The 22,758-nt window shown below is 45.0% G+C and overlaps 5 protein-coding genes across 5 annotated transcripts; 2 read left to right on the forward strand and 3 right to left on the reverse strand.

Moving 5' to 3' along the window:
- Window positions 1-862: 862 nt before the first annotated feature.
- On the reverse strand, window positions 863-7,852 carry pan3 (poly(A) specific ribonuclease subunit PAN3). Its single transcript, XM_068747708.1, has 18 exons — window positions 7,477-7,852; window positions 6,297-6,418; window positions 6,062-6,134; window positions 5,895-5,965; window positions 5,503-5,641; window positions 5,164-5,378; window positions 4,747-4,851; window positions 4,594-4,651; window positions 4,164-4,325; window positions 3,781-3,897; window positions 3,547-3,648; window positions 2,774-2,939; window positions 2,504-2,591; window positions 2,270-2,409; window positions 2,014-2,143; window positions 1,445-1,509; window positions 1,198-1,336; window positions 863-1,082 (listed from the first exon to the last, which is right to left on the reverse strand). Exons 1-18 carry the CDS (start codon window positions 7,814-7,816, stop codon window positions 942-944), a joined length of 2,373 nt encoding a protein of 790 aa, XP_068603809.1. The 5' UTR covers window positions 7,817-7,852; the 3' UTR covers window positions 863-941.
- Window positions 7,853-8,595: 743 nt separating this feature from the next.
- flt3 (fms related receptor tyrosine kinase 3) lies at window positions 8,596-11,208 on the forward strand. The gene is given in 11 exon segments (XM_068748240.1): window positions 8,596-8,605; window positions 8,756-8,870; window positions 8,964-8,979; window positions 8,981-9,201; window positions 9,332-9,438; window positions 9,559-9,674; window positions 10,063-10,185; window positions 10,265-10,376; window positions 10,463-10,562; window positions 10,781-10,886; window positions 10,993-11,208. Coding segments are annotated over 11 exon segments (1,242 nt in total).
- A 1,771-nt stretch (window positions 11,209-12,979) lies between these two features.
- On the forward strand, window positions 12,980-13,558 carry urad (ureidoimidazoline (2-oxo-4-hydroxy-4-carboxy-5-) decarboxylase). Its single transcript, XM_068748241.1, has 2 exons — window positions 12,980-13,154; window positions 13,221-13,558. The coding sequence occupies exons 1-2, from the start codon at window positions 12,980-12,982 to the stop codon at window positions 13,556-13,558; spliced, it is 513 nt and encodes a 170-aa protein (XP_068604342.1).
- Window positions 13,559-14,058: 500 nt separating this feature from the next.
- On the reverse strand, window positions 14,059-16,471 carry pdx1 (pancreatic and duodenal homeobox 1). The gene is made up of 2 exons (XM_068748023.1): window positions 16,069-16,471; window positions 14,059-14,444 (listed from the first exon to the last, which is right to left on the reverse strand). The coding sequence occupies exons 1-2, from the start codon at window positions 16,469-16,471 to the stop codon at window positions 14,059-14,061; spliced, it is 789 nt and encodes a 262-aa protein (XP_068604124.1).
- A 1,535-nt stretch (window positions 16,472-18,006) lies between these two features.
- On the reverse strand, window positions 18,007-20,227 carry si:ch211-140b10.6 (protein POLR1D-like). The gene is made up of 3 exons (XM_068748134.1): window positions 20,107-20,227; window positions 19,626-19,700; window positions 18,007-19,013 (listed from the first exon to the last, which is right to left on the reverse strand). Exons 1-3 carry the CDS (start codon window positions 20,130-20,132, stop codon window positions 18,677-18,679), a joined length of 438 nt encoding a protein of 145 aa, XP_068604235.1. The 5' UTR covers window positions 20,133-20,227; the 3' UTR covers window positions 18,007-18,676.
- Window positions 20,228-22,758: the final 2,531 nt, after the last annotated feature.

Here is a 22,758-nt window from a genome sequence, read left to right on the forward strand (position 1 = left end):
GCCGAAGGCTACGCCCGAGGGCCAGACAGCCGAATCAAAATAGCCCCCCCCTTGAGCAGTTCATGTCACAATAGCGTCCATTAATCAAAGCGGGTTGATGCATACGTAACAAACACTCTGCCCACCTCTCCACGCATGAGCTTGATGTTTCACCCTCTCCTGAACCAAAATGTCAGATTTTTTTTTTTTTTATTCCAGTTTTAAGAATCTTTCCCACCTACCCGAGTGGTTTGTCCTTTCTGAGCGGGAACCAACAACTAAAGCAAAAGTAGGCCGGCCTATTTCATGAAAAATGTAACATCCCGCCCAAATGAAAGCCTTCAGTGGTGTGTCCCGTCTCCCAGTGCGTCACGATGAAGGGGTGTTGCTCTCAAGTTGGAAGAGAGACAATAAAAAAAGAAAAGCTGGATTCTTTTTTTATTTTTTCTCTTTTCTTTTCATTAATTTATTCTGTTCTTGTCCTGATTTTAGTTCTCTCTGTACACCATTGTGGGCCACTCACATGTTCATAAAAATAACACAACTAAAAAAAATTGAAAATTTAAATCTTAGTGCATCCTCCTCAGAAAAACAAACCCCAATTGTAGAAATAAACAGTAAAAGCAGGAAAAAAGTCCGAAACCTCGTGGGGTGGGTTTTTCTCATCTTGTTCCCCAAATGTTAAAAAAAATATGATCCTCGTTCATCACAGCTTCCATATTTGTCCTTTTTTTCCTGTTTTACTAATTTCAGCTGCATTTTTAGAAAATGTAAAAAAAAAAAAAACATCTTTAGAGAAAGACTTCCTGGTGTGGCAGGGTCAGTGTATGTGACTGAGGTTCAGGAAGTCCTGCCCCACTGCCTTCTCCATGCCAATGTCACTTCCATGAGCCTGGTCCTGTTCCTGTAGTGCAATATGTGCTACGGGTCTGGGCAGTCCCACGCCAGAACCGAAGAGGGCGCTACAGAGAGCCGGAGGCCGCGGCCTGCAGCTCCTGAAAGGTGCTGTCGAAGCAGCGCTTCAGGTCCGAGTAGGTCACAACCAGAACGCTTTTCTCGTCTCGAGACACCAGGCTGATCTTCTCAGGAACACCCGCATCCAGCTGTGAAACGGCGGCGCGTTGCCATAGAGACGCAAATACAGGGAACACAGTTCTCAAGTAACGAGAGAGAATATCATGAGGAAAACAGATCAGCTGAATTTCAGAGGGCACTGACCTTGTTTAGGCAGGAGACGATGTGGCTGAGGTCGATCCATGGCGTCCCAGCTTCCGTCACCTGGTGGAACAGGTGATCGCGGAACAGCTTCAACAGGTAGCGGTCGCCCGTCTCCGACCACGTCGGGTCCTTCTGGAACCTGATTCACACCCGAAAGAATATCAAGCCACAGCGAGCGGCCGACCGAACGGGTCACCAGCGCGTGTGTGTGTGTGTGTGTGTGTGTGTGTGTGTAAGTGCTACTTACTCTGGACGCTCGTTTATGGTGCCCAGTTTGGACAGCAGGCGGAAGAGGCGGCCATTTTGCACTTCCTGCAAATAAACAAGTGTTTATATTTGTATTAAACATGAACTGAAGGATAAATAACAATGAAAACAACAAAGCAAAATTATAACAAATGAGCAAAAAAAAATAATCTCCAATTCTTCCTGAAAACGACGGAGCGCTTTGAACGTTGATCCCTGCAGGAAACATTTAGAAACATGAACCCTGCTGTCCATATCAGGCTCATCTCAAAATGCACGAACAGCAGGAAGAGATTAGAGGCCGCCATCTTTTCCTCCTCCGAGCTTCACAGGCAGAGCTGGACTTTAAGCAGTCGTGCTCAAATGTTTTTGCACGGGCCTCAAAAATATCAGCACACAACTAGGATGTCTCACATCTGACAGATAAGAGATGAAACACAAACAGCAGATTCTGACAGGCACATAATTTCGTTTGCCGACCGAGTACAGAGTCAAACCTCAACGGGGAAGTTGGGGGCATTGTAAAAAATAAATAAAAACACGAATCAAAATGTGCTGCCCTTCACATGCCTTGGCCAGGTCCTCCTCGATGACGTCATTCCTCATCTGGGATGCGTCCAGCTGCGTGTAGAATCGAGCTCCGATCATCGGCATGATGTCGTTGACGCTGCGAAGGCGAGACTGTTCAGTAAGCAGATACCTGCAGAAGCAAAACAAGCAGCCATGTTGGTCTTCTGGCCAGTTGATATTACAGGGAAATGTCCCGGCATCTCTGAAAAGCCGCACGTTCCATCCAACAACACAGGAAGCCCCTCTTTCTGCTTACAGAATGAGGTTCTTGAGGTCTGACGAGTAGTTGATGGACACCAGCTCCATGGCCTTCTGCAGGTTCTCCCTCTGAATGCCAGCCAGGGAGTTACACGCCAAAGCCAGCACCACCTTGCCCAGTGACACCAGGTCCGCTTGCTGCGACACACACACACACACACACACCATGTTAACAATCATACAAACCAATCACTCGGCAAGTCTCTGCATGTTGATTGATCAGAAACCGTACCTGGTACTGTGGGATTAGGGCGAGGTGATTGGTCTGACTGCTGTCATACGTTAAGACATCAAACACCCCGACACAGTTCACCCGTAACCTGCAGAGAAGCAGCACAATTTACAAACAATTACACTCGCCACGTCGACACTTCATGAGATGGAAATTCCAATTTATGGAGCTTTTATAGTCACAGATATTTATGCTTATTGCTGACAAGCTAGAATTAACCCCCCCCCCCCCACCCACGCTGGATGAAGAAATGGGGGGCTGTTTTTGTACCTGGTCTTGCCAGTGATGAGAATCTTGCTGGGGTCCATGACGCGGCAGGCCAGGCCGGCCGTGTGGATGCTGCGCAGGGCCGAGCTGAGCTGGACGATGTAGGCCCAGATCAGAGACTCCGGGAGGAGGCCCGCATGCTGCCGCGGAGGCGGCTGTTCGTGTTGTCCTGCACAAGAAGACGCGTTTTAGTCGCAGACACGGAGCCTGGCAGGTCAGGCGTTAATTTCATGCTGAACTTTAAACTTTCCCCCGATCGCTCATCGCTGCCGCATCATGACGAATCGTCCTTTCCACTTCCGGGTATCGATTTCACTGATTAATCAGCTGCTTGTTTCCTTTATGACTAAAAGGACTTTACTTCTTTTTATTTTACGCAGTCATGAAAATGATCACGATATCCATAACACAAAATGACAGCAGACTACCGGCGTCTGAGTGGTTTTAGTCGCCCCCCCCCCCACGTCTGTATTTCTGTAGGTAAACTATAAGCACCTGCTCTAGGATCGCTTTCAGCCACAGTTTCCTCCCCCCCCCCCCCCCCTGTGCCTCTCTTCCGTACAGACACACACTTCAACCGCCAAAGAACAAAAAAAGGATGTAACAGACTCCCAACACTCGAGTCATCGCTTAAGCATCAACAAAATAACGCAACTGAAATAGAACTTTAAACCTTGTGGGATGTAGAACGAAGTTGATGAATGGGGGGGGGGGGGCACAGAGTTGTGCTGGGAGCATTACAACGTGAAGGAGGGAAGAAGAGGCGACCTACTCACCCCATTTCCTCTTGGTGAAGTACGAGTCTGCTGCCGGGTCATTGAAGTGTCTGCTGAACATGGTTTCTGCACCGGCATGGAAGTCGTAACAGAACATCAACGCTAGCGGGGGGGGGCAGGAATGATAGAGTTAAAAACATCTAACTATCAAAGGGCACAATTAAAGACAGAGGCAGACGTTGACTTACGACCCACAGAGAACTCAACAAGCTTGCATCCATAACACACACTTACAATTGTCCCCAAAGGTCTTCGTGGTGAAGACCTCCCTCAGCGTCACTAAGTTTGAGTGCTGAATCTTCTTCCACATGTCCACCAGCATCATGCACTTGGTGTTGATAAGGCGAAACCCTGGACACAAACAGCACGAAGGCAATCGCAACTAGTTTACAAGCACCGGTAGATGCGTGTGTTCAATATTACTACATCGGGAGGGACCTTTAAACATGACAACAGAAGCAGCAGCAACAAACGCATCACGTGGCATATTCAACTCAGGAATCATCACACAAAGCCTGCATTGTTCTTATAAGAAAGAATTGAAGTGATTGTTTGACATCTGTGCTGTGCTTTTTTTGGTGGGGGGGGGGGGGGGTCAACAACACCGTGTTTCTTACCGTGTATCCTCCTCAAGCAGTACGACAGGTCATCCTTGGTGTTGACCGCCTTGTAGCAGGAGGTGGTGTAGCTGAAGTTGCTGGTCTTCTGTATGCGGTTTGGTGGGGGGAGGGGTTCGAGGGGGAACAGACTGTGGTAACTGTCCATCTCAGACGGTACGTCTGTCCAGGACGGCAGAAACCAGAACAGCAGCTTCAGTAACGGCTAGTTGGCTATCAGCACTAAACTAATAGATTTTCTGTATGGTTTTTATGCCTTAATGTCAAAGTTCACAGTCGTGACTCATCCAGTGAAAGACATAGAGACCACACTTTTTTTTTTTAAACATTTAACCGCCCTGTGATTGTTGTGCAAACGCCAACAAGGTCTTGATTAACTGACTTGTCACACACAAAGGACAGATTCACCACAAGCCTTTGTTGGGTTCACCTGGGTTTTCCAAGTGGTCGATCTGGGCCATGGTTATCAGATGCCTGTTTATCAGCTCCTGAAAAGAAACCGCAGGAGTTTTCACAAATAAAGCACATCAGGAGATGAAGACGTGACAAATGAAACAAAGGTTTGGCTTGGGGTAATTAATACCTGTCTGAGTTCATCAGCCATGAAGAAGGACGGGGCGTTGGCTTTCGGCTGCATGTAAGCCACGTGAGGTGCTATGGGGGGGTAGATATGGTAGGTAGGAAACACCTGTAATGAAACGGGAGAGACATCTTCCTCTTTATGTCGAAATAAAAACCCTGCATGTGTAGCTATGAAATTACCGTGACGGGAAAAGAAAATACTTCTGACAAGGATTTCGTTTAAGTTGTTAAGATGGAAATCAAATATATCGTTTTCATTTTGCACCGGTCACTGCATCGCCTCTAAAAAAGAATCTCAGACCCAAGTTTAGAAAGTGCATCAGGTTAACTACAGATACAGATTTGATTAGTGCTCTGAGGGCCTTCTGATTCATTTCCTGGCTGAATTACAGAGCAAGATACTGAAAGCAGTAGATACCATCCTCGCCATCGGCGCCGGCGTGTTGTCCGTGTAGAAGTACGTGGTCCCACCGGTTTCTTTCTGGATTACGTGAGGTCCCTGATCAGACGCCGCGGTGGGCGCCATGTAGTTGGCAGGGTTTGGGGTATGACTGCGTCGACGAGGGGCCGGTGACGAGTGTGGTGTAATTTTTGGGGAGTGGAGAGGAGACGAGCCCGCAGACAGAGACATGCCTAAAATCAACAACGACAGGAAAAAAAACATTGCTTCAAGAACAAAGCAGATTAAAATAAATAACAATTTAGTGATTTCTCAATTCAAAAAAAAAAAAAAGTAAAGTAAAGTAAAAGATCTTACCTGGAGACAGCGCAGCAGCTGTTGAGCCGCCGAGGGCAGGATGTGGGAATAGAGGTGAAGGGAACGTCTGGACAGCGGACATGGTCGCCATACGTGGAACTCCCTTAGGGATGAACTCACTTGCTGCTGGGTTGGGAACCTGTCGTAGAAGGTAACACATGAGTTCACACGAGTTCATCTTGAGCTCTGTCTTTACAAAATAAACTGGACTTGAAGGAGCACTGATCAGTTCCGACTGACTGGGGGGGGAGTTCCAAACATTCAAACCTAAAGGGCTAAAGGTCAGTCACAAAAAGAGGCGTTTCCTTCCCTTCGCAGGGAGGGGACCTAGAACTGCATTGTGAGTGGAGGACAGCTGATGAGGGTCTTGAAGGGAATATTTTAATGCTTACCTTTCTCCTTTGGGAAATACTAAGAGCACCAAAATCACTGAAAAGCGAAGATGTTGGGGAGTTCACTGGATCTACGGAAGATCAGACGGTGCAAAGAGCTGAACGTTGGTGCATTGATTAGTGCTAAATGCTACTACAAAGAGTAGCCTAGCAATAAGGAGACTTACCATGGGTGCTGCGGCTGAAGTTCTTGGCACCATCATTAAGGAGACTGGGTGAGCTGCTGCTGGTAGTCATTCGCTGGAAAAAAAAAATAGAAGCATCAATAATAGATTTATTACAAAACCCACAAATACCATGTATGCAGCAAAATAAAACAGAAATGTGACCATTTCAAAGGTGTTTTGTCACGTAATATGATCAACACTGACTCTATATACATCTACAGATTCTCTTTGATACCTGCATCATTGAGTACTTAGACTCCACTGGGCTCCCGAAGCCATTAACCCCAATAAAGCTGCTGCTGAAGTAAGAGTTGGTAAGATTGGAATCACTCAGGGTCGCGGCTTCCATCCCTGGGACTGTGGATGACGAAAGCAGAAGTTTAGAAAATATGAAATGGCACCAGATCGATATCACCGATATCATTTAAATCTGTAGGCCACGCGACGCGTTGGTGACGCGTCTGGGGTGTATAACCCAACAGTCGGCTAGGAAAGGCTCCAGTAAGTAACACCGGTGACCCACAAGGCGGATTAATCGGCTGGATTAATTCACAATTACCTGGTTAAATAAAATAAAATAAAAAGTATGGAAGGCCGGAGGAAGTATGCATGTTGATGCAAACAGTAGTGAGTGTTTGCTGTGCCAATTACAGAGAGAGAAAAAAATGTCAACAAAAAATAGTTCCACAGAGCAATGGCTGAAATGACTGAAAGTCTGCCACAGAACATCTACCAGGTGCACAACTTAACGCAAAACAACTTTTAAAGGTGGCCTGCGTTCAGGTTAGAGCTAACCGCGGTGCTCGTTCGAACGGTGCACCTGCAACCTGTTGTTTACATCGCAAAAGCAACACAAAAACAATGCCCCGTGGTTGGCGAGCTATGCTAATGCTAGAAAAACATCACACTTGCATATTAACAACAACAATAGTATTCACAAAAACATAGTATAAACGGAATGAAAACTTTAGAAATCAGCATTGAAAGTGACAACGCAACGCTAAACTCAATGAAAAGGCGATTTAAATATGCAAAATGAGTAAATTTCTTGACAGTTTGACTACAGCTAATCTACAGCTAGGAGCTAACATGCTAACTTTAGTGGGTTGCGGATCAACCTCCTCACAGCTGTCATGTATAACATCAGGCCGCTACAGTATGGATATATCGTTGCAATAAATTTATAATAGTCCAGTAATAGCTCTCTCTTGAACAGCTACAGAACAACACGCGTGCAAGCTGCACGCAGAGAGCGTTCATCGTCATGCAATGTATGTAAATCTACCCACGCTGTTTTGAGGTAAGTTGTTTTGAGTAAGGCCTGAGTGAATCCCCGGGCTAAATTTTAACAAGGCCCAACATTAAAGTCATAGTCAGCGACCCCTTACGGGGCCTTGTCAAACCTTGCTACTTACTGGTCAACAACTGCCCCTCCAGAGGTGTGCCTGAGGGCCCCAATGGTTCGCTCTTTTTGGGTACACCGGTCCCGCCGCTGCCCGGGCAGTTTGCCGCAGAGCCACCGAGGGAATACCCCGCTGGCGTCCCGCCACCACCGGCCATAGACAACGGGACGGGGCTACCGCCGCCACCGAGCACTGGTAGGCTTGCCATGGACGGATCTTCATGTAAGAACTGGCACTCATCGCCATAAAAGCAGGTTTTGTCTTTCGCGTAATATCGGCAGAACTTCACTTTGATATTGGGTATCCCGGCACCCGCGAGCGGAGCAGCTGAAGCTGGGAGTCCACTGTTCATGGCACCGCTGCTGCTGCTGCCGGAAGACACTCACACATAGAGTCGCAGATAGCTAGCCAGCTAGCCTGCAAACAGTTCCCCCTTAAATGTATATATTATTAAACGACTTGAGCTGGTGAAGAGCACTCGAGATCCCGCAGCAGCTCACATCATAAAGCCACGATGCATCCTGCTTTATGGAAATATCAGCGCATGCGAGGAATCCTGGTCGGCGTCGTTGTCGATATCCATGCAGCTGCCTTCAGCGCAGAAAGTAGCCTGTTGTTGTTTTTCCCGTGTCCAGGATGCTAAGCTAGCGGCGAGCTAGCGAGGCTTTGCATTGTGGGTCCAGCGTCCGGCAGCACTTTGCTGCTGCTGCTGCAAATGTAGCTACATGTTGGGCTTTAGCGGTCATAATATGAGCGCAAAAGAATAAGATTAAAAATTATAAAATTAAAAATAAATTAAAAGTGTTCAAAATATTAAGTCTCAGTAAATTAGTAATATAAGGCACGAATATAGACATATAAAAAAAAACGCATCTGCCGCCATATAATCAATAAAATAATAACAATATTTTTTTACAATATCATTTTTCTTCCGTAACAATGAAACAGAAACATTTATAATAGTTTCAAGCACACCGATTACAATCTGTGTGTGTTTTTACTACGCGGGCGGGGCTGCTACGTCATCGCTAACGCTTCCCCAGTTTAAAGTGTGTTCGCACAAATCTACATCAAGGTTCGGTCTGGCTCCGTAATGCGTTTGTAATGAAGGAAAGAAAGCATCAGAGAAATATGATAGCAGGTGAGTCCGAACATCTGTCCTGTAATCGGCTCTGCAGAATCAGCGGTATTTGAAAGTAATTTATTATTTATTATTAATTAATTAGACATTTACCTTCTAAATGAAAGTGTATGATTCTGCAAAGCCGATTGCCGACTGACTTTGTTTCAGATGCGCCGAAATTTAAATTCTGGTCCAGCGAGGCTAAAATGACCTTCACCTTTGAGACCGCGAGTCTTGTGCCAGCAGGTTATACCTGGTTGTCGTGCTCTCTGACTAACGACGGGTATGTCTACGGTCCGATCTGCCCAGATGGAAATCCTTTGAAGTGTGCATGCAGATGAAAATGTCGTAAAGTTTCTTGCTCTTTGTATCGCAGCGGCTGTGAAGCAGACTCTTTCTTCCTGGAAAGCGATCCCAGGTTCCTCTCAAACCGACTCTGATGTCCTTTGCAAGAAGACAATTCAGAGCTCTCTGAGCAGAGATCTGCCGGATGGACACCACTTAAGGTTTTGCCTGACTAACTCAGTCGGCTCTTGGTGTCAAACTAGATACTCAATAAGCAATTCATCTGCATTCAAGGCTTTTGCAGGTATTAACGAGAGCTATGTCTCTTTGCAAAGTCAAGACGTGAAAAAAAAAAATCTGACTGTCCGTTGAAGGAAGGATTTATAATACAATGAAGTATTTAGAAGTGCAGACATGAGAAGTCTGGCTTAACATGACAAAAACGTGCGTTTTCCTCAGTGGCCCAGAGACAGCGGTGGACAATTATGTTCCCATGCGCAGCTCTCCCACTAGAGGGCAGTGTGACACCACACTCCTCAAACCCAACTCTGCAGACAGCTTCGAAGGTAAAAGAAATTAATTAGTCACAAAATTGATATTGTCAAGCAGAGAAACTATTTCAACGCCTGGAATGCAAAGTGTATTCCATATTGATCCTAACTGATCAGTTCTCTCTGCAGACCCAGAGATCTGTGCCAGCCTTCAGGATCAGGATGAGAACCTGCAAGACCTGACTTTTGATGACCTGCTCAGCTTTGCCTTCCACGTAGCCAAAGGCATGGACTTCCTGTCCTCCAAAAATGTGAGAGACGCAGGGACTCTATATGTGTCAATTCTTCACTGTCAATACAGACACACAGCACAATAAAAAAATTATCACATTAATTAGGGTTAGGGTTAGGGCCCCAAAGTCTACCTCTACACGATCCTTCAAACAAAGAGAGCTATTGCTCTTTTAACACTTTTTAAAAGTAGAATTTGTTTTAAACAATGTTTTACTTTTGAAACTTATGTCTTGATATAGTTTCATTCTATTGATTTAGCTCATTTTTATGGCTATTACTTATTTTATTATGAAGGACACTCATGTCTAAATTATCAAAACAGTAAAGGAGCATTTCAACAACAACGAAAACATCGAACGTTGCGGTTCAACCATAAACCAATAAACTCTCCCTGTGCGTCTGCAGTGCATCCATCGAGACCTGGCAGCTAGGAACGTGCTGGTGACACAGGGCAGACTGGTGAATATCTGTGACTTCGGCCTGGCCAGGGACATTGACAACGACTCCAACTATGTCGTGAAAGGAAATGTATGTCAGATAATACATTGTTTTTTATACCGTTCATTGGTTGCACAGTAAAGAAAAGCTGTCCTCACTTCTCCGTCAGGCACGTTTACCGGTGAAGTGGATGGCACCAGAAAGCATCTTTCAGGGGACATACACCACGAAAAGTGACGTCTGGGCTTACGGCATTCTGCTCTGGGAGATCTTCTCACTCGGTATAGCCTTCACCAGCACCGGCCACGATGTGCAAAAATAATCAGTCAATAATTCCTCACACTGACTCACGCCAGTCCGTTTTCAGGTGTCACTCCGTACTACGGCACGGAGGCGGATCACAAGTTCTCCTCAATGATCAAGAACGGGTTTAAGATGGAGCGTCCGCCTTACGCCAATGAGTCTGTGTAGGTGCCTCCAGTTTGTATGTACGCCCTTCTCTTGAACACTCTGACCGGTACTTTGAACCGCCTCTTTTAGACATTGTACTTTATTTTCTTCTCTTTAAAATTACTTTTTAAAGTACTGTAGGACCGCCGCTTTTGACTTCTATCGTACATTTCATTGACTTTCCAGGTGCATAAACTATTGGAGAATGTCTTTTCCGTGTGAACGTCTCCTCCAGGTTTGGGATCATGTGTAGGTTCTGGGCGCTGAACCCCCACAACAGGCCACCTCTCTCCAAATTGTTGCTGTTTATGTGTGATCAGCTGACAGGCGACGCAGAGAAGGTCGGCCTTTTCGGCATTTTATCCCAGATTTAATTATTGTATCCGATCTCTTAACATCACAGGCCTTTTTCCATTGCTAACATTCCGGTTTCCCCTCCTCTTTCAGCTCTACCTTTACATGCGTGACCAGACATCCAGCGACTACCAGAATGCTCTAGATATTTTAGAGGCTCCTACCTTGACTAAAGAGGACGAGGGCAAGACACAGTCGGCAAACGAATACTGTCAAACCTTCGCGACTGAAAAGAGCGAAGTGGAAAAGCCAGAGTCGGATGAGATGGCAGTTGAGGAAAGACTTCTGAAGCCAAATGGTCCTGAGTGATCACCTATCAATGAATGCACCAGATGTGTTCTAATCTCTTTTTTAGGCTTGTAGATGGGATTCAACAAAACTCACAGCACATTTTGAACAGATCAACGCAAGTAGTAATAACATGCATTATAAAGTGTGAAATGAGTTTTCATTGAATTATATTTTTTGTGATGAAAATGTGAATTGAATATAATTCTAAGGATTTCTTTTTTGGGGGGGGGGGGCGGGTCTGTGCAGCTGAATTTGGATGATATTCTCTGGTTTAAATATATATGCTAACATTTATCTATATGCAATAAACTCTTTATTTAGACCTCTTTCGAATCGGTTTTAGATTTTATCATATTTAATATACTTTCACCTTTTATATATTCTGCTATGAAATATATTTTTCTCATTTTTTTTTATTTTCTCATTCACGACAGCAGTTTTGGATAAAAATAAAAAATTTCAAAGTAGGATTATGATTTAATTTTCAAGCATTATATCTGCAATAAAACGTTGTACCCATGCATGAGTGAACAATAAGTCATCTGTGCCCCCCCCATCCTCAAATTATATTATCATTGAATCTCACCAAGGGCATAGTAACTGCAGCAGGGCCAGGGACCTCGCCATCAGCACATTGACCCTCCGTTCAAACGCTGAACTCGGCCACACGCGACACGCCCACCGACGTGCGAACCGCGGCGCCATTACTAAGTGTTGGAGTAATGAAAGCAGGAAATATGGCAAACATCATGCACAAAAACAAAAGTAAATACTCGTTTACTGGATCATATTATTTGGAAGTAAAAAATGTAATCCAGTATTACGGAGAGAAAGCAGCATAATAAACAGTAAGAGTTAATACATCAAGATGTAAACCCCCAGCTGTCCGACTATCACAAACGTTATATGTGTGCATCTGGTGTACGTGAGAGAAATCCATGGTTCGTGTTTTATGCTAATATCTTCATGTAAGTGTATTTGAATCGAATACGAGTCTTCAGCTGTCTTGATTTAGTAAAATATGTTGACATTGTGGACACGGTGGTAGTGCGTTCGCTTCACAGCAAAAAGGTTGCAGGTTCGTTTCCTACCTGTGCGGATTTTGTACGTTCTCCCATTTCCTCCCGCCTCCAAAAACATGCAACTTGGGCGAATTAATAACTCTAAAATGGTCCGTATAGGTTTGAGAGTGACGTCATGTGTGCAATGAGTGAGTGGTTGTTTATCCTTATCCTGCTTTGTGCTGAATATTTGTATATTTTGCAGCAAGACATTGCTGGCATTATAGTATAGCGGGTCTCCTTGTGGTCACTGACAACACAACCCACTTCAGGCCCAAGAGCATTTCTGTTGTCATCAAAGATAAAATAGTTTATGAGCAATCTCCCTACTTTGACTGTTCTCCGGTTTTACAGTGTTCTTTTGAGGCTACGCTCCTTATTTTTGATTAAAGTTGTTCAGATTGGTTCCTCTTTTGCCTCCATTTGCATTATAGCAAATAAAAACCTTTATAGTCGGAAGCCTCGTGTTTAACATTTAATGTCTAACATTTGATGTGTGCTTAAGGCTGTATCAAGTACAATAAAAGTTAGATAAATACTGAGCTGCTCAAATGCAGCACTTACAGATTATGATGGTTACAAGCAGCAAACCCCCCAAACCCATCACTGACGTCAGCTGCAGTCCAACACTTAGAAAAGTTGCTGCAGACGCACGCCCCCAGGTCACGTGGTCTCTCCCACGGTCCGCTGGTTACAAAGACCTGCCGAATAAAGTTTCTCACATCAACATGGACATCGCCGCAATCAATGCTCTCCCTTACGAAGCTTTCGTGAATACTTTCGGCAACGTGGTGGAGAGATGTCCTCTCATCAGCGCTGCCGTCTGGTCCAGACGGCCCTTTGAGAGTCTGGCTGATCTGGAGGCAGCCGTCAGCGAGTTCATAGAGGCGCTTCCGGAGTCAGGTGAGACGCTCGTGGTTGGTTCTTACTTTTGTGTGACTATTTTGTGAAGACCCCCCCCCCCCGCAGGTAAAGAGGGGATCCTCCGGTGCCACCCGGACCTCGCGGGGAGGGGCCTCCAGAGCGGCACCTTGACGCAGGAGTCCCGCGAGGAGCAGGCGGTGGCCGGGATGGACGCGCTGGACCAGGCGGAGGCCTTACGCATGGCGCGTCTCAACGAGCAGTACAAGCAGCGCTTCGGTTTTCCCTTCGTCATCTGCGCCCGGATGAGCGACAAGGCGGACGTTCTGCGGCAGCTCTCCGAGCGCTGCCGGAACGAGCGCGCCGCGGAGAGAGACCGCGGCATCGCGGAGGTGAAGAAGATCTGCCGCCTGCGCCTGCGCGCTCTGGTGCGGGACAAGCTGTGAACCTGCAGTTATGGGGTTTATTCTGAATGTCTCCCCCTTTTAAAGGTCAATCTGCTGCAGAATCCAAAATGTTATCAGGGCTGTAATTGTCTTTATTCCAAAAGTTATTAGGTTATTATTAAGGTTATTCAATACTGAGCAATCAGTAATTCAAATAAAAGCATTGACTTCAATTTAACAACTGCGTTAGTCAGCCTATGCTTATATGTACAAGTGTACATTGACAATAAAACACGGCCTATACATGATATAGCATACATTAATATACACACAGTGCAACAGTGACACTGACCCCATGAATTTGAGGGGGGGGGGGGGGGGGTAAACATGTCTTGACTCAGGAACATCCAGTGTCAAATAAAATAAACTCAGAGGATAAAGCGTCCCTTCGTCCTTCACACCCTCATGGAGTCTTAAAAATACAAATCCTCTTAGATGGGTCTGGAGATTCCTTAAATGAGTTTGGCTCCATGTTTTTGAGACCCTCCTCTGGGTCTACTCTACGCGGTCTCCAGAGACACTGGAATGGAGAGGGGGTGACCGTGGAGCGGGGAAACGGGAGGCGATGCAGTGTGAGGTCCGTCTGAAGAGGAGACCCCTCCGGCGGCCTCCGCCTGGTCTCCAGAGGTGATGGAGGAGTCCTGATCCGGGTCGGCGGCCCTTACTCTCCTCCTGTCCTCCTCCTTCTTCCACTTCATGCGCCGGTTCTGGAACCAGATCTTGATGTGGCGTTCGGTGAGGCTCAGGGTCAGCGCCAGCTCCACCCGGCGGGGCCTCGAGATGTAGCGGTTGAACAAGAACTCCTTCTCCAGCTCCAGCAGCTGGGCCCGCGTGTAGGCGGTCCGGGTGCGTTTGTTTTCCTCACTCTCGGCCATCACGTATGGTCCTGGAGACGGACAGAGATGCAGGTTCATTTAAAAAAAAAAGCTTCAATGGTTTATCGAAGGTTTGGTCTATATATATTATATTCAGACAAAATCTGTTTAGGTTATTATCATAATGGAAAACATTAAAGAGGCTATAAACAGGAAGCCATGCATTTGTCTTAATAATAATAGTACAGGAGAATAAACATTTATTTACTTCTAACATTTCAAGGAATTTAAAATGACTTGTCTTTTATTCAAATTATGCATATACTTCCTTAGTTTATACTTAAAGCAACTTGAGCTGTGTGGAAAGTCTCAAACTCGACCATGGAAATTGTGTGGAAAAAAAAAAATCAGTTTCAGTGCTAATTTTATGAGTTCTATTTGAAAGATGGGGCAAACCGGGATCAAGTCCTATATAGGCCACAAATAAAGCCACAATATTATAAAAGCAAAAGTTAGCATTGAGATAAGTGCATGTGTGATATCTGAGGGCACCAACAGATCCTTCTGATGTGGTTTCAGTTAATTAGACAAGCTAGTCTCTCAAGGGCTGATATCTTCAACATCAATGTTGAGAGTCAAACAATTAAAATAACTTAATTTATATAAGCTTACCAATATACCTAAAAGCCAACAAACCCTGGGAATCGCCATTCAGACTGCAACATTTCACCATAAAACACAACCATGAGAAGATCAGGAAGGCTTCGGCAGCTGCTGAAGAATGTTCAACCCGTACAAACTTGAATTTAGAAGGTATAGAGGTGTAACTATAGCATGATTTAAACAGAGTTTATTTCTAACTATCCAAACAGTGCATGTAATACAATAATTATAGATTAGAATTTAGTTTATTATAATTATTTATTGTGATTGCACTGACCGCACACGATTAAAGTTTTGAGTATATCTTTGAAACAAAACAGCTTTTGGTGTCATCTTGTTTGTATTGCTAAATTTATTTCAACTTTTTAAATCATTGCCATAGGTTTAAATATTTTATCATATTTGTGAGTACAATTTTTATTTTTATTTTTATTTTTTTAAATGAAAAGCCTGACAACATAATTATCTGAAGGACGCTAAAGTAATAAAATGGCTTAAAGTTTTAAGGCATTTAAACAAATCAAATTGTCTCTTCTAAATGATGAAAGTCTCATTATAAACTGTATGTCCTTATGATTTATTTTAATATTTATTTTTTCATTCATCTTCCAAGCCACGACAATGTTTTGTAAGGACCTTTTATGGTATTCAGCCAGTTGATGGTTTAAGATAAGGCGATTTATGAAAACTATTTGTACAGACAAAATCTACATTTTTTTGTGTGACAATAAGGCCTGATAAAAGTAACAGACCTTCCGGAGCCTTTATAAATTGACTGACAAGGTAAACTGGAACACCCTGGATCATATTGTTGGAGATGATGTCATTACATTTCATTACTTTATACTTGTGACATGCTCAATGACAATAAATTGAATCTTATCTTATATTAGAGGACACATAAAGAATAATTTGTTATAGTGCCGTGCACCACAGGATGTTGCAAGCAAGCCTGCATGTATTCTGAATGAATGAAGCAAATCTGAATATCAGTTCCATCTACTGATCGATATGCGGAATAGGAAGAATTACCTGGCCACTGTCCCTTCCAGGTGTGTGCGTGAGATTTTGTGGTTTTCATCCAGGGAAACGGGAGGTGATATCTACTCTGTCCCCCCGCGTCCCCATAACCAGTGGCGGGTGGAAGAGGCTGCGGCTGGAGGCTCTGATGAGGATGATGATGATGATGATGATGATGGAGCTGAGTCGCGCCTGGTTCCTCCCGCATGGGTAGACTGTACGAGGCGGCGATGTCAGGAAGGCTCGCCGGCTCCAAGACGCCCATGGTCGGCGGTGTGTAGACGGGATGCACCTGCCTGCTCATGTAGAGGCAGGGCGGCGGACTCTGGCTGTAGTCCTCCCCCCCCTGGGCTCTCTGGTAGATGCAGGAATCTTTAAAAACTTGGCAGGGATAATAATGATCGTCCCGATTCATGGCTTCCCGACCACACACGCGTGTGCTGCACCTGCTGCGCCTGCTGCGCGTGGAACCTCTGCTCGACACCTGTCCGGGCGCAACACGCGGGGGCCTCGCGGCGCCGCACAGGTGTGTCATTGTGGCACCATGTGACTCAGCAGCTCCGAAGCCATTGGCTTCACTGTTTGTCCAAAACACGCCCCCCCCCCCCCCCCCCCCCAGCCTCTAGGTTATTCTCGCATGAGATTTTTAAGTAAATTGAACAGAACGGCTTCTTTGCCCCCCCCCACACACACACACAGCTACGTGAATATTTTAAATCATGCCTGCATAAAGGATGTGAACGGAGTATACTTCTTAATCTACAAAGACGGAAACATGTTTCTTTTCTCGTGTTGGTTTCCCCTCATATAATAAAGCATTGCCAATTCACATGGATCGATCTCCGCCTGCTCAGTGCGTCCGATAAATCGATTTTTACGGTGCAAATATTGGTAGACCTTCCAGATAAGAGGCGTTGTCCTGGAAACCAGGATTAAAAGATCAAACCAAAGTCTGGTAGAATTGTTGTTGTTGTTGTTTTCTCATATACTTTTCCTACTTTTGACACGTACCCATTATAGTCTTTGTTTAAATGCATCATTTAACACCATTTAGCCCCCCCCCCCCCCGGGTCTCGGACACACAACAAACAGAGAGGGGCCGCTGCACTCTCCACATGTTTGCCGGCCATTAGCCTTCAGTGTGTGTGTGTGTGTGTGTGCTCGGTCCATTAAACAACACCTCTCGTGGAGAACCAATTTAGACTGGAGTGCGCGCAACAGAACTCAATTAACCGGCGTGCGCGTGCGCGTCTCCACGACGCGCGAAACGCAAATATTTGCAGCATCTTCAGCGTCTGCCAGATGATTGGTGCGTTAATAATCTGAGAGGACGATGGAGCTTTTTTTATCTGGATAGTGTGTATCAATGACAATTTGCATATAGGGCTCTTCAAAAACAACGATATCACTTTCCAGTGTATCTTAATGGGGCACTCAGCGGGGCAATAAAGTTCGGGTAAACCAATTCCATTCAAATCCACCCTCTGCCACACGGCTTAAGGGTATATTTGATCATTGGTTCAGGCAAAAGGCAGGAAACAGTTAACTGGGGCTTTTTTTTCTTCTATAGTGGACTTGCGTAACGTGCTTTATGGAGCATGAGGGCATTAAACGCATTTTAGCTGCAACTCCATAGGAGAATCTTTCCGTAATGGCTGAAGCGAGGGAGTAGCGTAGTTAAAAAAAAATCATATAATAGGCCAATAGGTAATCCAGGCTGAAGAGACCGGCCTTTACGACATTTATAAAGCTCTCTGGATGCGGGAGCAATAAGAGTGTAGAATTAAACTCAGGCTAAAAGGATCAGATAGGAGAGACATAAACATTCAACGCTTGAGTGTCCACCTGTTGTCCTGAAAAACAGGTTAAACCACACAACCAATGCATTGTTGGTAAGTTTCCTCTGTATGTCCTACAGCAAAGTTTTCATAAATAGTCATTGCAGCCATTACAGCTTTATTACATCACTGCCAATCCACTTCTTCGCAAACATAGGAGTGTCAAAACAAGATTTTTTTTTTCTCCTTTGACAAACAAAACCATTTCTGATAGCCATTATATGCATGTCAGGAAGCTGGACATGCGATAAACTGAGCTTATCCTGCTGTGGCGACAGCAGCGTGGCATACGTAAACACCGAGAGCAGTGAATAACGACACTATAACTGAAATCAAACACGTTCCACTATACGGGGGAAACCGAAATTACAAGTCTTGACTATTGTTAGAGGGAAAGGGGGGGGGGGGTAACAACATTGGTTTAAAAACATTTCGTACAAATTCTCGATTTCCTGAGCCATACTAGTAAGTTGAAAGGAATTCAGAAAAAAAGAGATGAAATTATTTTGAGAGACATTTACACAAATGAAAGAGTTGTGACTCGCAAAATGCTGGTTAAACTATTGTCTGAGATTATCCCTCCGTTAGCGAGGATAAAAACAAGTGACGCATGTTTTCTGTGGCTCTTGCTTCTACACTTTTCCCACGATGAAATATAAAGGAGGACACGTCTCAGACCCCACGCAGGTCTGCGAGGTGTGTTAGCAGTTCAGAGAGCAGACTCAGGAGCGTCCACACCTCCGTGATGAACGGCGGAGGAGCGGCCTGCGTAAAAGAAGTCTCTACTCAGGAAGTCTGTCTTTGTCTCTGTTATGGACCTCTCTCCCAGGTCTCCGCTCGCTGCTGTTTTTGTGCCTGTAATTCCGCTCTCTGTCTTTATCCCGCTTCTCATCTTTGTCTCTGTGACGATGTTTATGGCCCGAATGGCCTCCGTTGCTTCTGTGCTTTCTGGGAGGCGTCCTGCTCCGATCGCGACTCCTATCCGGGGAGTCCCTCCTCAGGCGGCCTCCTGAGGAGGAGTTTCGGTCACTGGGCTCAACGAAGTGCCTCTTGAAACCAGGTGAGCGTAATGTGTTGAGGAGGAACCGCTTGTTGGTGCTCTGGAGGGGACACTTCAACCTAAAAGAGGGAGCAGAACCTTAACAGTGAGACGGCAAGTTAACAATGCATTTCACTCATTCACAAATCCTGAATCGCTATTGACATTAAACTAATTGGCTTAATATTTATTATATTCTTCACAATTTCCACTTGTATTAGATAATTTAGGAAAATTAGTATGTCAATCCGTTAAATGTTGGCATTTAAGTGGAAAAGATGTACACATAGCCAATATCAATACAGATAATCTGCTAAAATAAATGGTAAATATCCGTACGTCAAACTTCAATCCCTGTCTGTATTTGTGTCCAGATAAGACAGTGCCTCTTCAAAATAGGGCAACACGTCCAAGAACGTCCCCCCGTTGTGATGTCACAATGGGGAAGAGTGCTGCCAGACATGTTTCAATATTTTAAACAGTTCAATATTCGAAACATGTCTACCAAAATATTAGTGTAGAATTATTATTATTTTTTATATCCTCCTGGGACCCAGCTTTGGGTTAGCATGTCATCTGTAATGGACAAATGTCCACTACAGAGGGACATGCTAACTGGCTGGGTCCCAGGAGGACATGTCCCCTTGAAAGTAGGAGCCACAAGTCCATGAGGTACGTCGAATCGGGCTCACCATCCTGCAGGGCCCATGGTCTCTGCTCGTACCCGAGCCCGGTCAGTCTCCTTGAGGAGCTCCTCAACTGCACGTCTGAATGGGACGACATTTTAATAAATGTTAATACCATGAGGAAAGTGAACAGGGACAAAGAAGGCGCAAACACAGACTGGATAACCGAGAGAGGAATCATTTAATTACGGTAGTCGTTAATTAGCCGCGGCCGTGTCCTGGTTCGACCCGAGCTGCTGATCGTCTCGGTGGCGCAGACTCCCTGATTTATTATTCAACAATGCAGCATAAGCAACCATAAGAGGACTTCTTTATAGCCAGTATTACACTCGCGTTCTCGTTTTACAACACAATAAACACCACATGTGTCTGCTAAAAAGAATATCCCTCCGCAGTGACGGAGAGACGTCGAGAGAAAACTCGACCGGAATCTGTTAGCAGCGGCTAAAATCGTTAGCTGAGCGTGAGCAGTAAAATAAGAACATACTTTTCCAGGTCGCTCTCCTCTGCCATCGCGTCCAAAATCAATTATCTGTAATTAATTCCACTAGAATGAACAACGCCACGCCAATCAAGCAAACATATCCGTTGTTTACGTATGCGCGAGGTCCTTCAATCGAGGACCCTTTTGTATGCTGTCCGCAGCGTTGCCTGATTAAAACTACGTGCCCTTTCAAATAAACAAAATACTTTCGATAATTTCCAACTACCTGTTGACTTTCGTTTGTTTGCATGTTTCAAATTGAACGAACTAGTTAAAAATTCACGCACGTTAGATATTTAATCCGGCATCTTAAAAAAATAATGTGCTACAGTAGGCTATTGTTTATTCATTGTTCATGTATCCGTAGTTTTGTACTGTGAAAAATGGATTTCAGTGTACTTAAAGTACACAGTTAATTATTTGATGAGTTGAATTATGTTTTGCATTTAAATTTCATGTTTTCGTCACTGCCTAAGCAAAGCACATTAAAAAAGCGACCAAATTAATGTTCATTTCTTTAATTGCCTTTTCTCACATGTTATTGACAGATGAAAATGTACATTTGTTGGATTTTTTTTTCTATTTTCATCAGGCAGTTTGGACGCTAACCTAAATTTGCTCAGGATTGACATCCACTTGCCCCGCCCAGCACCCTTTGACGGACAGCGGTGGGTGGGACAACGCTTGCAAAGGCACGGGGGGGGGGGGGGCGTTTTCGTTTGGGTTTGCGGAACGGCCCGTTGCGGTGAATGCGTGATTGAGGTCCCGCAGCAAATAATCGCCCCCCCCCCCCTCTTTGGGGCAGGAGGACACGGCGCGAGGCAGCAGCCGGGATCAGGTAATGTAGCATCTGTGTATCCAGGTCCTGCATGAACGGCGTCACTGTGGCCGGCTTTGCAGCGGCATTGCCGCTTCATCTGTCCCGGCTTTTCGGCTCGTAGAGGGAGGGATGGAGTCAGACGGATCGGAGCAATGATTTAAAAAAATGCTTTTGTCTAAAAACAATATGACCAGCGCCTCCGCTTTGCTTATCGATCATAACACTTTCACTCGGCGCCTTGTCAAGGGTGATTTGGAATATGACAGTGGTAAAATTATTACATTTTCAATTTTAAAAAAATGTCAGTTTTTGTTTTTTAATCATTGCTTGTTCTATTACAGCAGCAGGCCCGTTAATGCAGCCTTTCTTCATTTATTTTTATTATTTTTTCTCTTTCAGAGATAAGAGACGGAGAGACTGGGTTTATGGCTATAGCCATATTGACATTTTAGATCTGCGGCCTAAAATGGTCCCATTTTTATTTTAAAAACAACATTCTTCTTCAGCTTATTCGTGTATTGTCCTGTGTTGACATTGTCACGTCTAAAAGCACAAGCACAAAAACCATGCATGCAGCAAAGACGGAGCCATGCAGGATTTTCCTTTTTTTCTTTTTTTTTAAATGTGCAATACAATAACTGCAAACACACACACACACACACACACACACGTATAGTGGGATTAAAGGAAATACATTTCTTAAGCTTTTGTAAGTCTTCAAATGAATCTGTTGCTGCAGAGTTTAAAATAGATTTAAGTGCTTTTGTGGCCGGGGCTTTACTTAACATTTTACTTATTGATAAAGACTAGTCACGTGATCTACCTGAAAAGCTCTTGCTCGTGTGTGTTTTTGCTTTCGCTTGTGTAGACTTATTCTTGGATGGCTACAAGTCTGTGTGTGTGTGTGTGTGTGTGTGTGATGTGATGATGTCACAGCTTTGTTATAGGAACAGAGAAGCCTTGTGTCCTCATGTTTAATTCATGTCCAGCTGAGGGATAGGGACAGAAGCCACCAGTCACACACAGACAGGAGCACGTACTTAACGGAGGCTGTAGCTATACCGGTCAGCGGAGAGACAGGTTGCCACGGAAACCGGCGGCTGCAACAATACAAAATGATCCAAGCACACTCTTGTCATCGTCTAGGAGGCTGTCTGACAAGATTTCATGGGGGGGGGGGGGCAGAGCATCCTGCTGAGGGGAATGCATCTCTTGTGAGGCTCCTCTGCATCCTTCTCCAGATACACTCCGAATGTCAAGCCCCACTGAACAGAGCAGGCTCCCTCCGGGTCGTCATGGAGACAGGAGCAGACCCCCCGCTTGCAACAGAGGCAGGTAGTCACTGTGGCTTGGCTGGTCTGCTGTGCGCCGTGGCACGCCCTCTGCTGTCCGATGATGGACCCAGACGTACGGCAGACAGAGCGTCTGAACGATCAACGCGCTTCGTGCGCCGGCTCTGGGGACGCACTTCTCGGGCACTTCTTGTTCAACCTCTTTTTTTTTAATGTTCCCCTTCAGAGGCTTACCAATCTTCATCCCTGTCTAAGTCTTCTGATTGTCATGAATGTATATCAACCAGTCCCTCTCACTTTTCAGGGTCATATATCAGTCAGGAGAGACACGTGATTTTAGTAAAATGATTGTTTATTACAGCACATATGAGGCAATGAGTGTGCGTGAAAGTATTTGGCTCTTAGACAAAGTAGGGAGGGGCATTTACCACAATATGGATGCAAGATATATCCCACACTGATATAAAGACTCGGCAATGGCCCGATGGCGTTCTAACACTGCAAAGAGATGTGCAGTGTTCGTGTACTTGTCACTCAAAAATA

The sequence above is a fragment of the Brachionichthys hirsutus genome, chromosome 14, assembly GCF_040956055.1.
Source record: "Brachionichthys hirsutus isolate HB-005 chromosome 14, CSIRO-AGI_Bhir_v1, whole genome shotgun sequence".
NCBI lineage: Eukaryota > Metazoa > Chordata > Actinopteri > Lophiiformes > Brachionichthyidae > Brachionichthys > Brachionichthys hirsutus.

Excerpts from the sequence above, each read along its gene's own strand:
- pan3 (XM_068747708.1), bottom strand. The coding sequence starts at position 7,816 with ATGAACAGTGGACTCCCAGCTTCAGCTGCTCCGCTCGCGGGTGCCGGG. Across the intron at positions 4,326-4,593 it reads CGACCACTTGGAAAACCCAG|ACGTACCGTCTGAGATGGAC; the intron begins GTGAACCCAACA and ends CGTCCTGGACAG. Across the intron at positions 2,592-2,773 it reads CTCATCACTGGCAAGACCAG|GTTACGGGTGAACTGTGTCG; the intron begins GTACAAAAACAG and ends GCTTCTCTGCAG.
- si:ch211-140b10.6 (XM_068748134.1), bottom strand. The coding sequence starts at position 20,132 with ATGGCAGAGGAGAGCGACCTGGAAAA. Across the intron at positions 19,701-20,106 it reads GAGGAGAGCGACCTGGAAAA|ACGTGCAGTTGAGGAGCTCC; the intron begins GTATGTTCTTAT and ends CGTCCCATTCAG. Across the intron at positions 19,014-19,625 it reads ACCATGGGCCCTGCAGGATG|GTTGAAGTGTCCCCTCCAGA; the intron begins GTGAGCCCGATT and ends TCCCTCTTTTAG.
- pdx1 (XM_068748023.1), bottom strand. The coding sequence starts at position 16,471 with ATGAATCGGGACGATCATTATTATCCCTGCCAAGTTTTTAAAGATTCC. Across the intron at positions 14,445-16,068 it reads CTGGAAGGGACAGTGGCCAG|GACCATACGTGATGGCCGAG; the intron begins GTAATTCTTCCT and ends GTCCGTCTCCAG.
- urad (XM_068748241.1), top strand. The coding sequence starts at position 12,980 with ATGGACATCGCCGCAATCAATGCTCTCCCTTACGAAGCTTTCGTGAAT. Across the intron at positions 13,155-13,220 it reads AGAGGCGCTTCCGGAGTCAG|GTAAAGAGGGGATCCTCCGG; the intron begins GTGAGACGCTCG and ends CCCCCCCCGCAG.